We start from the raw sequence: 18,628 nt of genomic DNA, 5'->3' as shown, positions 1-18,628 counted from the left end.
GATGCAAGTCTTTAGGTGGCTGGGGGCCCTTGAGGGACCTATGCCAGCCACCTGGGAATTCAACTACAAAGGAAAAGAATAGAATTAAAAACATGTACATGTGCAGAAAATGTGTTGCCAAAGATTGAGTCTCTAAGGCAAGGATTATTAGAAATTTTTCTAATCGTCTTAGGTCACAGGGTACAGATGTCCCTTTATAAAACAGAAATCTGGCTTTCAATCTCACAAGATTTTCAGAATGCATATGTATGGAAGCCCGTAAGGGCTTTAGCTGGCATGATTTTACAGACTGGGCAAAAATCATTAGCTCGGAGGCTACATACACACCAACGTCTCCATGATGCTTGGGGCAGAGGGCTCGGTGCCCAGGAAAGTCAGCTTCCTTTCATACTCCCGACCACCCCACCCTCAGCAAACCAAGCTAAAAGGTCAGATTTGCCCTGTTCCTACTGACCAGATGTCAGGGGCCCGGACTTTCCTATTTCCCACTTACCCCAAAACAACCGTCTAGCCCCCATCCCACCAACCTTCAAAACCCAGCTGTCTCAGGAAGCCACCCCTCAGTCCCTCTGCTCCCCTCTGAGCTCAAAGCCACCCTCTCCCTCCTTAGCATGAAAACACAAGGATGCTCATGAAAAATGAGCACAGGACTAGGGCATATAAACAACCAAGGGTCCAAACTGGTTAAATAAGCCATGGAACATCCACAGAATATTAGGTGGCCATTAAAAATCATGTTTCTGTGGACGATTTAACAAAAATACACCCAGAAAATATTAACTAGAGTATGGCTATTTAAAACATATTCCTGGGGCACGTGGGTGGCTCAGCCGGTTGAGCATCCAACTCTTGATTCTGGCTCAGGTCATGATCCCAGGGTCATGGATCCCTGCTGAGTGTGGAGCCTGCTTAAGATAATCTCTCCCACTCCCTCTGCCCCTCCCCTGCTTGTACCCACATGCGCACTCTCTAGAAAAATATATATATATATATTCCCAATTGTATAAAAATAGTCACCCTCATGTATATTATATATACAGTAGGGAAAATAGAATGACACCGAAATATACACAGAGGCTATGTCTTAATGGTGGGATTAAAAGTGATTTTTAAAGTTCTTTATATTTTTCCAAGTTCCGAAATTTTGCCTTAAACATTATAATAATCAGAATTAGATTTCTTAAGCGGAATCCTAAATACTTGCTAGTCCCAATCCCCCCTTCTGTTCTTGCCAAAATGTCACCTGACCTCTGCTTGAACTCCTCCAGAGATGGAGAACTCGCTACCTTTCTTCCCCATGAGAAGTAGAATCTGGCTTCCTTTAGCTTCCCCTCACTGGCCACAATTCTGCCTTCTGGAACAACAGAGAACAAGGCTGCTCCCCAAGCCCCCTTGGCAACGCTTCAGAGGGTTGGAGGTAACGGCCAGGTTCCAGGCTTCATTGCCCCAATCCCCAAAGCCTTCCAAGGACATTCATGTCCCCCTGTCTCTCACATCCCTGTTTGCTTTCTTCGGGTCCAATCCAGGCAGTGATGTCCTTAAAGTATAACTGGGTCTCCCTTTTGACATTATGCACATGCCCTCTTATCAACAGCACAGTACTTGCCAGCCCGTGTATCAGGGACTCTCCTGCGTGCATTCTTTCATCTAATCTCTAGAACAACCCTATGACCTGGCAGCTAATCTCATGCCTATCTTACAGATGGAGAAACCGAGGCACAAAGAAGCCACGCCCTTTCCACGGTCACTTCATGGACCTGCGACAGAGCCAGGACTGAAGCAGCACCTAGCCCAGAGCCTGCTGTGCCGAGGGAAGAAAACAATGCGTGAACCCAGCTCTAAAGCCCACACCCTTAGCATCCATGGTTTTGTTTCGGAATTATTTATGCCTACGCCCGGGCTCTTCCACGTCAATCACTTCTGCAGCCCTCCCTCTCTCTCTCTCTCCTGGCCTGCTACCCGGAAGTGTTCATGAAGGGCTCCTGAAAGACACCCACTGAGGACCCAGCTGTGGGAGCAGGACCAAGTGAGTTCTCCGACACTCTACTCAGGGCTGAGGTGCCTGGGCCAGAGCCAAAGCCCGGGGCACTGGGCAGTTCTGACATCATGCCAGGCACACACACAGGGGGGCCACCGCGAGGCACTGGGAGCCCCTCCCCATCCCTGGTAAGCTACCGGGGATGGAAGGTCCCTCTGTACTCCCATGTCACTTCTACAGGCAAGTCCATGGAAAATTTGTTTCCTTGGTCCCTCCCCTCTGTCCATCCTCCGCCCAAGGCCTCCTGGGGACATGACCACATCACCCATGGTCTCAGTCAAGATGGGTTTAGGAAGGACCACGTGGTGTGGATGGCTCCACAGCACCCAGCTGCCAGCGATCCCCACTCAGGCATTCATTCGTCAGGATGTCAACTCATCCCAATCAGTGGCTTAGCCTCAGGCCGGGTCTCTCAGCTAAGGCCACCAGGCACAGGAGACTACAGAACTCAGCAAACCCTCTCATCCCTGAACTTGGAAGGACAGAGAGGTCCTAGTGGTCAAGCCCCTGTCCGTAGCCAGGGTAGTCCCCGCTGAAAGTTCCAGACTCATTCCTCGCCGCCTGTCACCTCCACTCTCCCCAAGGAGCCCCACCATACTGGGCTCTCTCTGGTTCAGCCTTGGCTCAGGCTCTTCCCTCTGCCTCGACTGTAACTCCTCCCAAACCTTCAGCACTCAGTCAAGGCATCCCCACACCCCCCTTTGCCCCAATCCAAGGAGCCGTCCTGTATCTCTTGAGGCTGAAGGAGGTACTGTTGTTGCACCCCAGGCTCACCCTGGCTTAGCCTGGCTCTTGTTTGCCCCCATTTGCTCACTCAAATATTTCCACAGCACCTGCTCTGTACCGGCGATGAGCATCAGGCCGGGTGTGGCAAACCAAGCTCAGCTGCACAGCTTTATCCCCAGCCGGCTCTATGACTTTGGACACATCACGCCTCTCTGAACCTTCGTGTCCTCACCTGTGGAGTGGTGAAGACCCTGCAGCTCAGCCTAGCTCCCAGGGCTTTTGCGAGGCCCGCAGGATGTGAGCGTGAGTACTCTGTCAACTGCCACTAAGGGTGAGTCATCGTTGCCTCGATCTGACCCTTCTGTAGTCTGAGCTCATCTTTGCACCTCCCATCCTTAGAGCCCTGTGTCCCCCCCCAGGGGACTGACAGCCTGTGAGGATGGCCTTGGGAGCATCCTTGGATAAGAAATTGGGCAGGAGCACAGCCTGGAGGGATGGAAACAGGCATGAACTTTAAACAGAACTGGCCTGTAAGTCCCGCCGCACAGGGGCAGAGGCCTGGCGTTGCTGGGGCAGGGAAGGAAGGCCAGACTGCCCTGAGGCCACAGAGTGAAGGCTTTGATGCCAAAAGGCTTTGGAATCACTAAGAAGCCACATGAAGCACAGAGTTGGGGTGGGGACAAAGAGCACTGGACTAGGGGGCTGGATACCCGGGGTCTGCTCTAAGTTACTCCTTCCCTTCTCCAGGCCTTAACCTCCCATCTGTATACTGGGTATATCAGCCCAGGCGATACCCAGGGCCCTTTCCCACTCGGATAGTCTGTGTGGACTTGACTTGCCCTTCAAAGCTTGGGGCGGGAGGGTCCAGTTCAGGCTGTACCAAGGACAGACAGGGACAGCTGGTAAGGCTCTCAGAAGGGCCAGGAGGCAAGGGAACCCATGCTCACTGTTGGAAGGGTCATGCCTAGACCAGGGCTCCTCTTCCAGTCTCCTTCTGTCCCTGCTTAGATGGAAATCACACTCGGCTCACTTTGCAGACTCAGATGCTGACATGGGTTCAGAGAACACGGACCCTCCGACCCTTAGAAGTCATCCCATTCATCTCTCTTCCTCTCCACGCAGAGGGAGAAACCGAGGCCCCGAGAGGGCTGAGGGCTTGCTGGGGGATACACCACTCCACCGGTGAGGACACGAAGCCTGTTTATGGCAGAGCCAGAACTGACGTCCACCCATCACCAGCTCATTCCAGTCGCAAGCCAGGCTCGGCTCTATCTGCCCACCATCCCTGTCAGCCAGCCCTCGGCTTCCACTGCTTCAGGCAAGCCTCAGTTTCCCTGTGGGATTAATGGAAGATGTGACTCTTTCTGGGTCAGAGCTTGGTGAGGTTTTTTGAACTAGGAATAAAGGAGGAGCAAGGAAAGTGGGAGAGGCATTGTACTTGGGGGGAAAACTCATCTTCCTGAACTAGAACTAGGCACAAGGCAGGGAAAGCTTGTCCTGGCCTTAGCAAAGCAGGAGCAGAGAGCAGGGAGATTCAAGTTTTATGAAAAATAACTACATTTTACGGCAGCTTGGAGCCTCTCAAGGTCTCCAGAGGCTCATCAAGTTTATGGGACCACCTGTCCCCACCTGGCAGAAAGGCAGGCAGTAGTAGGAAGAGAAGTTAGAACTTGAGGGTCCCCTCTTCCCTCTCTGTGCCCGGGGCTGTCCCCCGAGGACAGTCCTCCGGCCCCAGGCTCTGACCTTCTGGGCTGGTCAGACCTCAAGGGGCAGCTGGGCCCCCTGTCAGAAACCCGAGTCGAGTCTCCTGGGTCCTAACCCAGCTCCGAGGCCCCTCGGGGGAGGGACAGGAAGGAAAGGAAGGGCAGCAGCAGGCTGCAGATCTCCTCCCTCTTTGGCCCCTCCCAGCTACCCCCAGGACAGCCCACATGCACCGGCTTTGGGGCCTCGAGGAGGCTCCAGACGGGCGCTTCTCAAACTTTAAAGCCTGTTGTGAGCACCCGGTATCTCGTTAAAAAAGTCAGGTTCTATTTTGGCAGCTCCGGGGCAGAGCCTGAGATTCTGCATTTCAAACAGGTCCCGGGTGGTGCCGCTGCTGTAAACCCGTGGACCATTCTGCGAGTAGCGGCCTTAGAGATAATCTGCCTCCGAACGGTGGGAAAAGCGGAAGGCCCAGAGAGGTCAAGTCACTAGTCCGTGGCCACACAGCGAAGCTGCGCCCAGACCGAAGGAAGAGGGCACCTGCCACGGCACTAGACATTTCCCTACTCAGGCAGCCGGAATTAGCTGCGCTTCCCGGGCCCGGGGGCCGTGTGGCTAAACTCGGCTGCCCCGCGCGGCTCAGCCCGGGGCCGGGGGGTTGGTGGGGGAAAGAGCGTCGCCCGGCCGAGCTTTCCCCGCCTCCCTCCGCGCCGGCCTCTGGCCGTCCTCCGCCTGGCACCCCGGGGGGGACCGGCGGGGGGCCGGCGGCGCCGACAGTCCCTGCGGCGGAGCGGTTCCGCACCCTCCTCCCCTCTGAAGGCAAACTTCGCCGCCGGAGCCCTTTACCTTTTTGGGGGCTTTGCAGCAGCTCGGCCGGCTGTGTCCGCAGCCCATCCTCCTCCGGGGACTCCCGGACGCCGCCTGCCTGCTCCGGGGCCCCCGAGGACCCAGCCGCCCGGGCCCCGCCGCCCGCTGCGCGCCCGCCGGCCGGGGCTGCCGGCGAGACCCTGAAACTGAACCTGGAAGCGCAGACTTGAGTCGGAGCTGGGGCGGCCGCGCGCCGTAAATACCCGAAGAGCAGGGCCTCGGGGTTCGCGGTGGCACCGCCCGCGGCAAGTGACCAGACTCTCCGTAAATGGTGACAACTTTGGGCCAGGGCAGAGAAGATCCCTATGAACAATGGATGTTTTCCCCGACCCTTGGCAGAGACAAGGCCAGGAAGAAAAATGAAAACAATGATTTAGTAAACACAACAGCTACCATTTACTGGGAGCTGGGTCTGCCCTGGCTACTTTGTACATATTACTTTATTTTTTCCCATCTCCTTGCCACGAAGGTATTATTCCTTCCACTTTACAGGTTACGAAGACGAGGATCAGAGACGTGATTTGCCTTAGCTCACATAACTAGGAAGTACCAGAGCCCAAATAAATTCCAGTTCTAACTCCTGAACCTAAGCTTCGAGCCACGTCCCTACAAATACATAATGATACTTTGTTCAGTGGTAATGCCTCCTTTACTTCTGGGTCCATAGCTCTTTCCAGTTCACCAGCGTCTGTACTACTCTGTCCATCCTGGATAGATGCTACCCATCACAACAACCTTGTGGAGCAGACGGGCAGATGCGGTGGGAATAAGGGACATCACATGTCAATGCCCGGGGAAAAGAACTTTTATTTACCCTCACTTTGTTACCAGCTGAGGTTTCTGGGAGTGGCAGTGCAGAAAAAGCACACCTAACTTTGAAAGTCAGTGTGCATGTGTGTGTGTGTGTGTGTGTATTAGCAAATTATACAAGGCCCGGAGACACTTGGGGAGGTATGGCCACGTAAAAGGCGCTCTCAGTCATGAGTGAGGAAAGAATATGAGACCACATATTCCCGCTCCACAGACTATAAGACCAATTGTAGCAGGCTCTAAGAAAGGAAACTAAAGACCCAGATGATATTAGGCTCATGGAAGGAAGAATAATATAAGACAGTGATTCACAAAATGTGGTCCCCAAATCAGCAGTGTCTGCAGTACCAGACATCTTAGTTAGAAATAGAAATTATCATGGGGCGCCTGGGTGGCGCAGTCGGTTAAGCGTCCGACTTCAGCCAGGTCACGATCTCGCGGTCCGTGAGTTCGAGCCCCGCGTCAGGCTCTGGGCTGATGGCTCGGAGCCTGGAGCCTGCTTCCGATTCTGTGTCTCCCTCTCTCTCTGCCCCTCCCCCGTTCATGCTCTGTCTCTCTCTCTGTCCCAAAAATAAATAAAAAACGTTGAAAAAAAAAATTAAAAAAAAAAAAAAAGAAATTATCAGGGTGCTTGGGCGGCTCAGTCAGTTACGTGTGCCACTTTGGCTCAGGTCGCGATCTCGTGGCTGGTGAGACTGAGCCCCATATCCTGCTCTGCACTGACAGCATGCGGCCTGCTTGGGATTCTCTCTCTCTCTCTCTCTCTCTCTCTCTCTCTCTCTCTCTCCCTCTCTCTCTGCCCCTCCCCTGCTCATGCACGAGCATGCAAGGTTTTTGTTTGTTTGTTGTGTTGTGTTTTGCTTTGCAGCTTGAGTTTGAATAAGGTTGGCTAATGGAATTTTCAGTGGTTGATGTACCAGTCAGGTTAGGTTAGGTTAGGTTCTACTGCGGTAATGAAACACATAAAGTTGCAGTGACTCACTGCGAGGAAAGCTAAGTTTTGTTCACACTCCACGTCCAGCGTGGGGAGGCAGGGGGCCCTGCAGTACGCAGACATTCTGCACCGTCCTATGATGCAGTCATTTCAACCCTATGCCTTCAGGGTTCGCCAGGGCAAGAGGAGAGCATATAGAAGGGAATGGTGCAAAGGGTCTTAAATGCTTCTGCTCAGAACTGACACACCTGAAATCCACTCACATTTTATTGGCCAAAGCAAGTCACATAGTCACGCTCTGCTTCAAGGGGGCGGGAAAGTACAATACGTACCCGGAAGGAGAGAACCAGAAATACTGGCCAACAGCAGAAATGTCTACCGTAGTTACCAATCAATGAGCAGGTACGATGTGCCCGCTTCTTGGGCAAGTGGGGTGGCTCACTCATCCTGGTTTGCTCAGTGTTTCTGCACTTTTAGCTCTGGAGGTCCCATGTCCCCTCAGTCCTGGGCCCACTGGGATGATCGGTCACCTTTTGGACAAGGCATAGCGAACGTAAAGGGAAGAAGACTCAGGTCTTGTCCTTGAATTAGTTATAATCTTCCTTTTCTTTTTCTTACATTACACCTATACATAGAAAAAGAGGGAGAACAATAGAAAACAGGTGATAAAGCTAATGTTAAGTTGTGTACTCCTCGGGGAAATTATTAGGATTAAAGAAGGTAAGAGACTGTGGTGGGTAAGGAGAGGGAAGAGGAATTCCAGGAGGAATAACACAGCCAAAGGACCTTCATGCTGAAAGGAATCCTAGAGTCCCAGGCCGGCTTCTGCTGCTTGCAACTAAGACCAATGTCTCTTACAATGTCCCTTGCAGGTGTTTGTGCAGTCTATGCTTTTGTACTTCCAGTGATGGGGAGACCACTACTTACCTTGCCATATGTAGAGGAAGAGGAGAGGCAGAGAGGAGCAACTCCGGGGGGGGGGGGGGGGAGGAAGAGCATGAGTGCAGTCATGGTAGAGTGTGGAGGTGGGGGAGTTGAGGAATGAGGAATTAGAGTTGGTGGCTGGGTTGTGTGTAGAGTTCAAGTTGGGGGACGAGGTGCGCTCTTTTGGGAAAGATTGGAAGGAATAATATGGGGATTATCCTGAACATCTTTCATGAGAGAAGGACAGTATACCCACGTAGAAAAAGTTTTGCATAGAATTTCAGGCAATTCAGGGGCGCCTGGGTGGCTCAGTGGGTTAAGCGACTGACTCTTGACTTCAGCTCAGGTCATGGTCCCAGGGGGGTGGGATCAAGCCCCCAGATTTTCTCTCTCTCCCTCTCTCTCTGCCCCTCCCCTGCTCACACACACTCTTTCTCTCTCTCTCAAAATAAATAAACATTAAAAAAAAAAAAAAAGGATTTCAAGTGATTCAGGGACCCCTGAAGCCCCTGCAGTAAGGCTATGTGTGCATCTCAGGTTAAGAACCTTTTGAAGTTTATTCATTTTTCAGGGGGGAGCAGAACCCTATGCCGGGCTGGAACCCATGAACTATGAGACCATGACCTGAGCTGAAATCAAGAGTAGGACCCATTGAGCCACCCGGATGCCCCTCAGGTTAGGAACCTTTGAACTCAGTGGCTGCTAAATGTCTTTAAGCTCCGAAAGCTTTTTTTGTTCAGGTTCTTCTGATTGAGCTCCGTTGGTCCCCAAACGTGTTGTCTGCCTGGAGTGACTTCCTGCACCATCCATCTCTGTGGGTTATAGTTTCACCTGAACATCAAGAAGCAGCTCAAATGCTGTCTCCTCCCGACAACCTTGTGGTACCTGTTCCACAGCTCTCTCAGCACACATGCAGTTTTCCTCCGAGTTCTAGTTTGTGTACTAATGCACTGCAGGTTACATGGCTCCCATCTCCTCCCTCCTTCCCCTTCTGGTACTTTGTAGATTGTGGCAGAGACTTCCAGACACCTTACTCAACTTCCATTCTTCCTTCTTCCTTAATTACAGAATCGTATTCTCTGGGTCAGCAACGTGTAGGGCTAACAGGCTACTTACCCAGCTTCCCATGCATCTGGGGGTGACTGGTGATATGTCAGGGGAAATTACTGGTTGGGGCTTCCAGGAAAACTTCTAATAGGGAAATGACTCAGCTGGGAGGAGGGATCCCCCTTTTCCTGCCCAGAATACAGACATGATGGCCGACTTCCAGCAGCCATTTTATTACCCTGAGTAAAAAGATAGAATGAGCCTGATCTCTGATGAATTTATCGAGCCCCCATACCAGCCTTGATCAACTACTTCCTAATTTTTTCACATAATAGAATAAACAACAACTTTGTTTAAGCCACTGCCATTGACATTTTGTCACTAGCAACAGAATGCAATTTGTAACAATTTCATAAGGTTTGTTACATTGAACTTAGAATATTTTCCTCTTGGAGACACTGTGTGCACCCCAGCTTCAGTTCTGGAGATAGGAAGTGAGGCTCTGCTGAGAAAAGTACCCTGGGCTTGCCAGACCTTTGATGGAAATGTTGGTTTTGATAGCTTCCTCTTGAAATTATATATAAGAGAAAAAAATGGGAGGAAACCTAAAGTTGTTGAATCTTTAGGCTTTTTGTTGTTGTTAAGTAAGCTCTACCCCAAGGTGGTGATCGAACTCCTGCCCCTGAGGAGTAGTGTGTTCTACTGACAGAGCCAACCAGGTACCCCAAGTCCTTTGGCTTCAATTAGAGTGTTTCTCAAGGAATCATCTGGAGTCCTCCTGGTGGGTTCGAGCCCCGCATCAGCCTCTGAGCTGAAGGTGCAGAGACTGCTTGAAATTCTGTCTCTCCTTCTCTCTGCCCCTCCCCCGGCTGTGCTCACTCTTTCTCTCCTCTCTCAAAATAAATAAACTTAAAAAAATTATATTGAGGGGCGCCTGGGTGGCTCAGCTGGTTAAGCACCTGACTTCGGCTTTGGTCATGATCTCATGGTTATTGAATTTGAGCCCCACTAAGCGTGCAGAGCCTGCTTCGGATCCTCTGTCTCTCTCTCTCTCTGCTCCTCCCTTGCTCTCTCTCTCCCTCAAAAATAAGTAAACATTAAAAAAATTATGCTGAATTATGTTGAACTAATTGATGGGGGAGTTTTTGGAAAGGAGAATGGAGCCTGAGTAATGCTAATTAGTGAAAAGCCACCCCTGCCTATTGTCCCAGGATACGTGTGGATTTGGGGCTGCCTTGGGAGAGGCGGCAGGCAAGATTCACTTTACCATTTTCTTTACCAAGAGTCGATGCACGTCAATAATCATTGGTTAGCATTTTATCTGTTCAATAAAGTTCAGATGGAAGTCTTCGAGGATCTCAATACGGTAATACAGAGTAGGAAAGGCACAATGTCACATGAAGAGTTTCTCTAAGGAAAATTGTAGATCACTTCTTTAAGTGGGCTCTAGGTTCTGGAAATATTAGCAATGGACAGGGGTGGACATTTCTTTATATCAGTGGTTCTCAGGGATCAGCAGCATTCACATCTTTTGGGAAGTTGTTAGAAATTCTTCGGCCCCACCCCAGACCACCTGAATCAGAAATGCTGGCTGTGGGGCTCAGGCATCTGTGTTTTACAAGTCCTCCAGGCAATTTGGATGTGTGCTTATATTTGAGTTGCTTGACCTTTATGTCCTCCTGATGTCTGACGGTGATTTTTTAACATGAGTTTGGAGGTGACGTAGGAAGTGGGGTCCAGGGCTCAGTGAGTCTATGTGTGAGCCCGATTTTCCATGTTTGAGACATCCTTGGCTGGGCTGATGTCTAGGTCACCCCTACCTGTACTGCCCTCTCCGTGTGAAACACAAGGGACTGTGCTGTGGGTTCTGAACCAGGCCCTGAGCCACCTTATATCTAGGAACTAAGACTGAGTCCTAGATAGGGTCCTCTGATGAGCGTTTGTTGATTTAAATGTAACTGAATGAGCGGGACTCCAACATTAGCTGGGGTCTTTCCAGATCAAAGATGAATAGTCACTTGCCTGGCTGCACCTAAGCCAGTAATTGGCCTGCCCCTCCTACGTGACCCCCTCATATCCCTTATCAGAGGACGGTTTGTACGTTCTGCATGTTCTCGTTTCCTTTCAGCTTCAGACGTATTTACTGTACATCCTTGTTCACTGTATATGCTTGTTTCTAGCACTCCGTTTCATTCTTTATTTTTATTTATTTATTTTAGAGGGGGGATGCAAGTGAGTGAAGGGCAGAAGGAGAGAGAGAGAGAGAGAGAGAGAGAGAGAGAGAATATCCCACAAGGGGCAGAAAGAAAGGGGGGGCAGAGAGGCAGAGAGGCAGAGAGGCAGGACCCATCAGGGCTCATATTTTTACCTGAAGCAGGGCTCCAGCTCACCCGAAGCAGGGTTCGTGCTCACCCCATGTAGGACTGAAACTCAACAACCATGAGATCATGATCTGAGCTGAAGTCAGATGCTTAATGACTGAGCCACCCAGGCGCCCGGTTCTTTAATTTGAACAATGAAGACTTGTCCACCTATATGTACTGCTATGTAATCACGATTTAAGCCACCCTTTCCTGACCGATAACTGCCCCATCCCTGCCCTTCTGCTCCTCCTAGCCCTGATGTTACCCTCCTTGCTCTGTTCCAGTGAGAGCATCTTCCCTGCAGGAAAGTAACTGGGATGAGAGTCAGAGAATGGTGAGGACGGACACTGAGCTTTCCAAGTCAAAGATTGGAACACATGATTTAACAAAGGAATTTGTGACGTTTGTATTTTGTATTGACCCGATTCTATTCATTCGTTTACACTTTGCCAACATATTGGAACTCCTGGGATACGAAAATTTATGGGGACAAGGAAGTCAAATATTGGTAAATGGGAGTGACACAGAATATCTGAGAGGAATGGTCTAGGTCCACGGCTTAAAGCTGAAATGCCTACAGGGCAGGGTAGGTACATCAGCGGGGAGGGGGGTGCCAGCTGGAAATCACACAGCCATCTGCAAGGAGCACCAATGGGTACGTGACAGTGGACGGGCATCAGGAGGGCCTGACTTCCAGGTGTTCAAGAGAAACTAAGCCCCTGGATGGCTCAGTCAGGTAAGCATCTGACTCTTTTTTTTTTTTTTTTTAATGTTTATTTTTTGAGAGAGAGAGCAAGTGGGGGAAGGGCAGAGAGAGAGCGGGAGACAGAGGATCCAAAGCAGGCTCTACACTGACAGCAGAGAGCCTGATGTGGGGCTCAAACCCACAAGCCATGAGATCATGACCTGAGCCCAAGACTGACACTTAACCGACAGGAGCCACCCAGGCACCCCAAGCATCTGACTCTGGATTTCGCCTCAGGTCATGGTCTCACGGTGGCTTGAGCCCTGGCTCAGGCTCTGAGCTGACAGCATGGAGCCTGCTTGGGATTCTCTCTCTCCCTGTCTGTCTGCCTCTCTCCCGAGCTCTCTCTCTTTCTGTCTCTCTCACAAAAGAAATAAATAAACTAAAAAAAAAAAAAAAAAAAAAAAAAAAGAGAGACAGAGAAACGAGAAATCCGTTTTTGTCTTATTTTGTTTTTTAATGTATAAGCCCCCCCCTCCCCCATCATGCAAGCTAAATAAAACATCTGCAGAAGGCGACACTGCCTCTGCTCCAGGTAGACAAGTAATGTAACAAGGGGTATGGAAAAGTACCACGAAGCAGGAGTAGCGAATTCCGCCTGGGAGAGAGCAGGACACAGCAGGCTTCACCAAAGATGTGATGTTTGATTAAGCAGGGGTTCTTCTTGTAAAGAAAGTGATGGATGTAACTGACCATACTGTGGTGATAATTTTGCAGTTTACACATGTATAAAAGTAAAATAAAAAAAAGGGGCCGCCTGGGTGGCTCAGTGAGTTAGGCCCCGAGCCTCTTGATCACACAGGTTCATGAGTCTGAGCCCCACGTCGGGCTCTGGGCTGACAGTGGAGACCCTGCTTGGGATTCTCCCTCTCTCCCTCTCTGCGCCTCCCCCGCTTACACAATCTCTCTCTCTCTCTCTCTCTCTCTCTCTCTCAAAATAAACAAATACACTTAAAAAAAATAAAGAGAAAAAAAAGGAAGAAAGAGAGTAGGGAAGACCTTTCAGGCCCAGGGCTGTGTGGGTTTTCGGGGCGGCTCAGTGCCTCAGTATGGCTGGAGAGCTGGCAAACGGGGGTGGGGGGAACGCAGGAGTTGCAGACAGGCGGAAGAGGCCTTGAAGGCCCAGCCAAGCTGCTTTTACTCTGTCCCGTGGGCAGCGAGAGAGGCACCATCAGACTGCTGTTATAAACGCTCACTCTGGGGCACGGGTGGAGTGTGGACAGAGAGCACTGGCCTGGAGCCGTCCAGTAGCCCCCAGAATGGTTCCTAAGAGAACTGGTGAGGGTCCAAAAGGCACTTCGGTCCAGGACTGCAGCCCCCGGGGTCCAGCTCAGGCCCTGCCCTCATGGAACTTCCAGCCTAATATAATATGGTAACTACGGCGGGCGGGCACTGCAGAGTATAGGGTGCCTCGGGTAGGCGGAGAGCTGTTTCCTCCCCTCTTAGCCTGGGAGGTGGCAGCTAGAAGCCAGCCGTGTTGTGGTTACCAGGGCCTTGGGTTACAACACATGTTTGTTTTTTGTTTTGTTTTAAAAACGTTGCAATACCTTTTAAATCAGGGCCCTGGACAGGATCCAAGGACAGTAGCAAGGACCAGCCCCTTGGCACTTCTTAAAGAAGCAGCTGCAGAGGGTGGCGGCCGCGGGAACCTGGATTGCTGGAAAAGCCCGAGTTCAGGCAGGGCTTGGACGTTGGGCAAGGCTGGAAGGAGGTCGAACCTCCAGCTCACCCCACTCCCCCTCGACGCACTTTTGCGTCTAGAGCACTCGAAGATGATGAGTCCTCCTAGTTGTCTTGGAAAACCAGAAGCAGTGGGTAGAGGAACCCTGGAATGTAGAGTCCACCTCCTTGGGAGGAAAGAACTGCCAACTGGCCCAAGATTCGGGGGTCTGGTTTGACCGGGAGTGAGTGCCCCATTGCGGGAGGTATGTTAACAGAAGCTAACTTTGGTAGGGCGGGTTGGAGAAAGCATGCAAGGATCTGCTGGGGTACGGGTCCTGAAAGAAGGGATGCTCAGATCCATTGTCATTGCCACGGAAAGAGATCTTTGTTTTGATCCCTTTTCAGAGACAGAAGTTATTCCTCAAATGAGTCAAGACTGAGATTCAAGACACTTTTGTTCCAGTACACTGTTGGTGGGCATGTAAAGTGGTGTGGACACTATGGAAAACAGTGTGGAGTTTCCTTTAAAAGTTAAAAATATGGTAAAATCATCCAGTAATTCCACTTCTGGATATATATCCACAAGAACTGAAATAAAGATCTTTAAAAAAATTTTTTTTAAATGTTTATTCATTTTTGAGAGAAAGAGAGATAGAGAGAGAGCAGGGAAGGAGCAGAGAGAGAGAGAGAGGGAGACGCAGAATCTGAAGCAGGCTCCAGGCTCTGAGCTGTCAGCACAGATCCTGATGTGGAGCTCAAACTCAGAAACTGGGAGATCATGACCCAAGCCAAAGTCAGGTGCTTAACTGACTGAGCCACCAAGGTGCCCCGGAAATCAGGATCTTGAAGAGATATCTGCACACCCATGTTTATTACAACAGTATTCACCATAGCTAAGATATGGAAACAGCCCAAATGTCCACTGACAGATGAACAGATAAAGAAAATGTGGTATGTACATACAGTGGGATATTAGCCTTTAAAAAGAAGGAAATTTAGGGGTGCCTGGTGCTCAGTCTGTTAAGCATCTGACTCTTGATTTCGGCTCTCATCATGATCCTGTAATTTGTGAGATTGAGTCCTGAGTCAGGCTCTGGGCCGGCAGCTTGGAGCCTGCTTGGAATTCTCTCTCTCTCTCTCTCTCTCTCTCTCTCTCTCTCTCTCTCTCTTTCTCTCTCTCTGCCCCTCCCGCATCTGTGTGTGTGCACACACGCGCGCGCTCTCTCTCTTTCTCAAAATAAATTTGAAAAACATTAAAAAAATCTTAAAAAAAATAGAAGGAACAGTTGCCACTTGTGACACATGGATGAATCTTAAGGACTAATGCATCGTGAAATAAGTCACAGGAGGACAAATACTGAATGATGCTACTTACATAAGATTTCTCAAATAGTCAAACTCATAGAAGCAGAGAAGAGAAAGATGTTTCTAGAGCTCTGTGGTACAACATAGTGCCTATAGTTAACAACACTCAATTGGTACCAGGGTGTGGATCTTAGATTAAGTGTTCTTACCACAAAAACAGACCGAAACAAAAACCAAAAAAATAAAGAAGCACAAAGGAAACTTTTGGAAGTGATGAATATGTTTATTGACCTTGATTGTGGTGATGGTTTCAGGGGTCTATGCGTATGTCCAAACTCATGGAATCATATACATTAAATACGTCCATTTCTTCTCTGTCAGTTATATACCACAAGAAATGATGAATGGATTAATTGGATGGATTGGGATCCATGGGCCACAGAGGTTACATGAACCTCTTGAATGGTGTGTGTATGAGTGATTCCATTTTGGTCTATAGCTTTAATCACCATCACTATCACTTACTGATGATTTGTTATGATATGCTAAAGTCTTTACATCCTTTACCACATTTAATCATCAGGAACCATCCACTGTAAAGTGAAAACTCAGTTTGGGGGAGTGTAAGAACTTGCTTCGTGTCATAAGCTCGATCAGGCAGATGTTAATCGGTCTTCCCTACCTGAGCTCTAAATTACTATGATGAATGACTCCAGCTTCTCAAAGAGATCTGTGACCCCAGAAGGGTGAAGAGAAAACATTCTAGGTCTCTAGAGCTTTATTTCTCTACGGGACTATGGGGAATAGGGGATAAGGGGTGGAGGTGGAGGAGAAAGCCAGCCAGCCAGCCAGCCAGCCAGCCAGCCAGCCAGCCGGAGCAGGAGAGCGCCCACGCCTCCAAGAGCTGCTATTTAGAGCAGCCCGAGAGCCCCCAGAAAGGATGATAAGGGGGCAGGCAGGGGAGAGCAGTTGTAAAAGGAGCCCCAGGAGGGGGAGGGGGCTATCTCCTCCCCCGGCCCTGCTGCCTCCAGCTCACTCTGTCGCCTGATGTCTAAATAAGGCTTACAGGCACATTCTAGGCAGCTAAAAATAAACTCCTGCCCCCCCCCCCCCTCCTGCCCTTGGGCTCTGACGACCTCCCCAGCCCTGTCAGGGCTCCCCTGGCCAGGACCAGCTCTCCGGCGCACACCCTCTAAGCTACAGGATCACACTTCGCTGGGGACCCCAGGGTTCTGGTGGGTGTTCTTCTGAAGCAAGAAAGACCGCATCAGATGTCAGGACTCCTGAGTCCTACTCTCGGCTCTGCCCTAACAAACCTGGACAAGTCCTTCTTTTCTCTGAACTCAGTCTCCCCACACATAAAATGCGGGCATTAGAATAATGATATAAAGCCGTGGCATTTTTGAGTGAAGTCAGGATCCCACACTCTGGGGTCAAACTTCAGTTTGCCCACTGCAGCTCTTTGGGGGTATAGCTTGTCTTGCAAACTTATTTTTAGTTCACGAGGTCTTTTATAACGAGCTGAATTAGCTGCCCATAGGTGACGATTTGAAGAATTCACATAAAATTCTGTATTTCCAGCTTCTCTTGAAAAATCAGATCTGTCCCCACTGTGCCAGTGTGTCTGCCAACAGGAGCTCCGATTGGGTGACGGCCGCCCCCTGCCGGCGGGATGAATGTACTACAGGTGGCGGCGGACACCTTCACCCACGGTTTCTGCCCAGCCCTGCAGGCCACAGTGTGCGAGATGCCCGGCGTGACAGCGGTGAGTGCTTAGAGTGCAGGCCGATTGAGGTTTGCATCCCAGAGCCCGAGACTCTGGCATTGTTCTGCCGAAGGAATGATCGAGACAGCTAATGAAATGCTTTGGAAACGCTACGGGACCCTTGAAGAGGTTGTGACGATGGTGCTGCCTAACCAAATTCGGGTGCCAGTGCATTGCTAGCCCCCATCCCAGAGTCCAGGTTGGAGGTCCTAGGATGGGGCAAGATCCTCATACTCCCACCCTCGCCCCCCACCCCCGTTGGGAGTTATCAGAGGGTTAAGATTCTTTTCAGCCTTGCCTGGACCTCCTGTGAAGTCCATGGGATTTTCCTTGGTTGGAAAATTACTGACAGTTTGCAGCCAGGGTCTGTTCAACTCAAACAGTCTTTGAGGGCTACTTTGGATACCAGCAGGGGAGCAGGGAGAGAAGGGGGAGGGAGGAAGGGTAGGAATGGTGGAGCAAAGCTCTTCCAAGAACAGGCTTCTGGTCAGCCTGCTTGGACTCACCCAACTGCCTGGAGCTGGATGCTGCGTCTGGACCAGCCCTCAGGCATCATGAAATCCATCCGCCTCAGCATGCAGTAGGGGGAATGTGGTGCAGAGATGAGGACCTGGGAGTGCAAGGCTCTGTACTTCCAGCTGTTTCAGTAAACCGAGGAGGAGGGGGAAGATCACTGGATGCCTTCCCAGGGAGGAAATAGTGACTATCTGTACTTATCTCTGCCACCCAGTGGTGGAGACGTCCATCAGTCTGGACCCTGGCTACGCTCATTGCGGTACCCCCGCCAGCAGCACGGTCTCCCAGGAGAACTCGTGGAGAACTTGTGCAAATTCTTGGGCTCCACCCTAGACCTGGAGAATCATTCATTATCTTCATTTTTAGCGAGATCCCTAGTGTTTTGCATGCATTTTATCCTGAGATAAAAGCGGCTTTAGACCAGTGGTTCTCACTGTTGGCTTCACCTTGGAATCCCCTGGGGGACTTTTAAAAATGCTGATGTCTGGAGCACAGCCTGGGCCCGAGCTCTCAGGTAGTTTGCTTAAAGCTCCTCAGGTGACTTCAATGTGTGCCAGCATGGAGATCACAGCTCTAAGCAAAGGCTCTAAGAAGATAAAAATCTTTGGGAATCAGAGCCGTGCAATTTTGTACAGGGGCCTGCAGCTCTGGGCCCTCAGACTCAGGCTGGTGAAGGAGGTCAGGTAGGCCCGGTCGGGGCTCCGGAGGCACCTTCCCCAGCAGGGCCTGCCTGACCAGGCCACCCCTGCTCCCCAGGGCATTGTCAGGCCTCTAGGTGCTCAGGTTTCAGACAGGCAAGGTGGGAAGCAGGTGCTGCTCCTGTCAGCTCTGCAATCCCGCCCAGGGGTGCGGCCCGGAGCCGGCCCATTAGAAGGCGTCGCCTAAAGTCAGAAATGCCATTGACCCTTTAGAGAAAAAATTTTGCCATCAATGGAAAACTATTTCTTGCCTAGAGCATCCCCTTCTGATATCTGCTTCTGATTCTCTGGGGGGCACGGTGCCTTTCATAGCCTCCAAAGTTGTAGGTAACTCATGACAACAATGGAATGTCATCACTGCCTATGGACATGTAAATGCATGTCCTGTGGAGTGTAAATGACTTCTCTCTGCCATCTCCCCACCCCTGTCTTGCCCCCATTTGTACACTTATCTCAATATTCTGGATCTACAAATGTGTCTGCTCTTCAGACTTTCCTCTGGTTGTAACATCTGTTTCCCTCGGTAG

At 50.5% G+C, this 18,628-nt stretch overlaps 1 protein-coding gene across 1 annotated transcript in view; it reads right to left on the bottom strand.

Moving 5' to 3' along the window:
* Positions 1–5,478, bottom strand: part of CCDC69 (coiled-coil domain containing 69) — a 35,593-nt gene extending 30,115 nt beyond the window's left edge. The window contains exon 1 of the mRNA XM_042993996.1: positions 5,312–5,478. Within this exon, the coding sequence (XP_042849930.1) occupies positions 5,312–5,359 (48 nt within the window). The 5' untranslated portion in view covers positions 5,360–5,478. The remainder of the gene's footprint in view (positions 1–5,311) is intronic.
* Between the last annotated feature and the right edge of the window lie 13,150 nt (positions 5,479–18,628).

The sequence above is a fragment of the Panthera tigris genome, chromosome A1 (assembly GCF_018350195.1).
Source record: "Panthera tigris isolate Pti1 chromosome A1, P.tigris_Pti1_mat1.1, whole genome shotgun sequence".
NCBI classification, from domain to species: Eukaryota; Metazoa; Chordata; class Mammalia; order Carnivora; family Felidae; genus Panthera; species Panthera tigris.
This window is presented reverse-complemented; position numbering and strand designations above follow the sequence as displayed.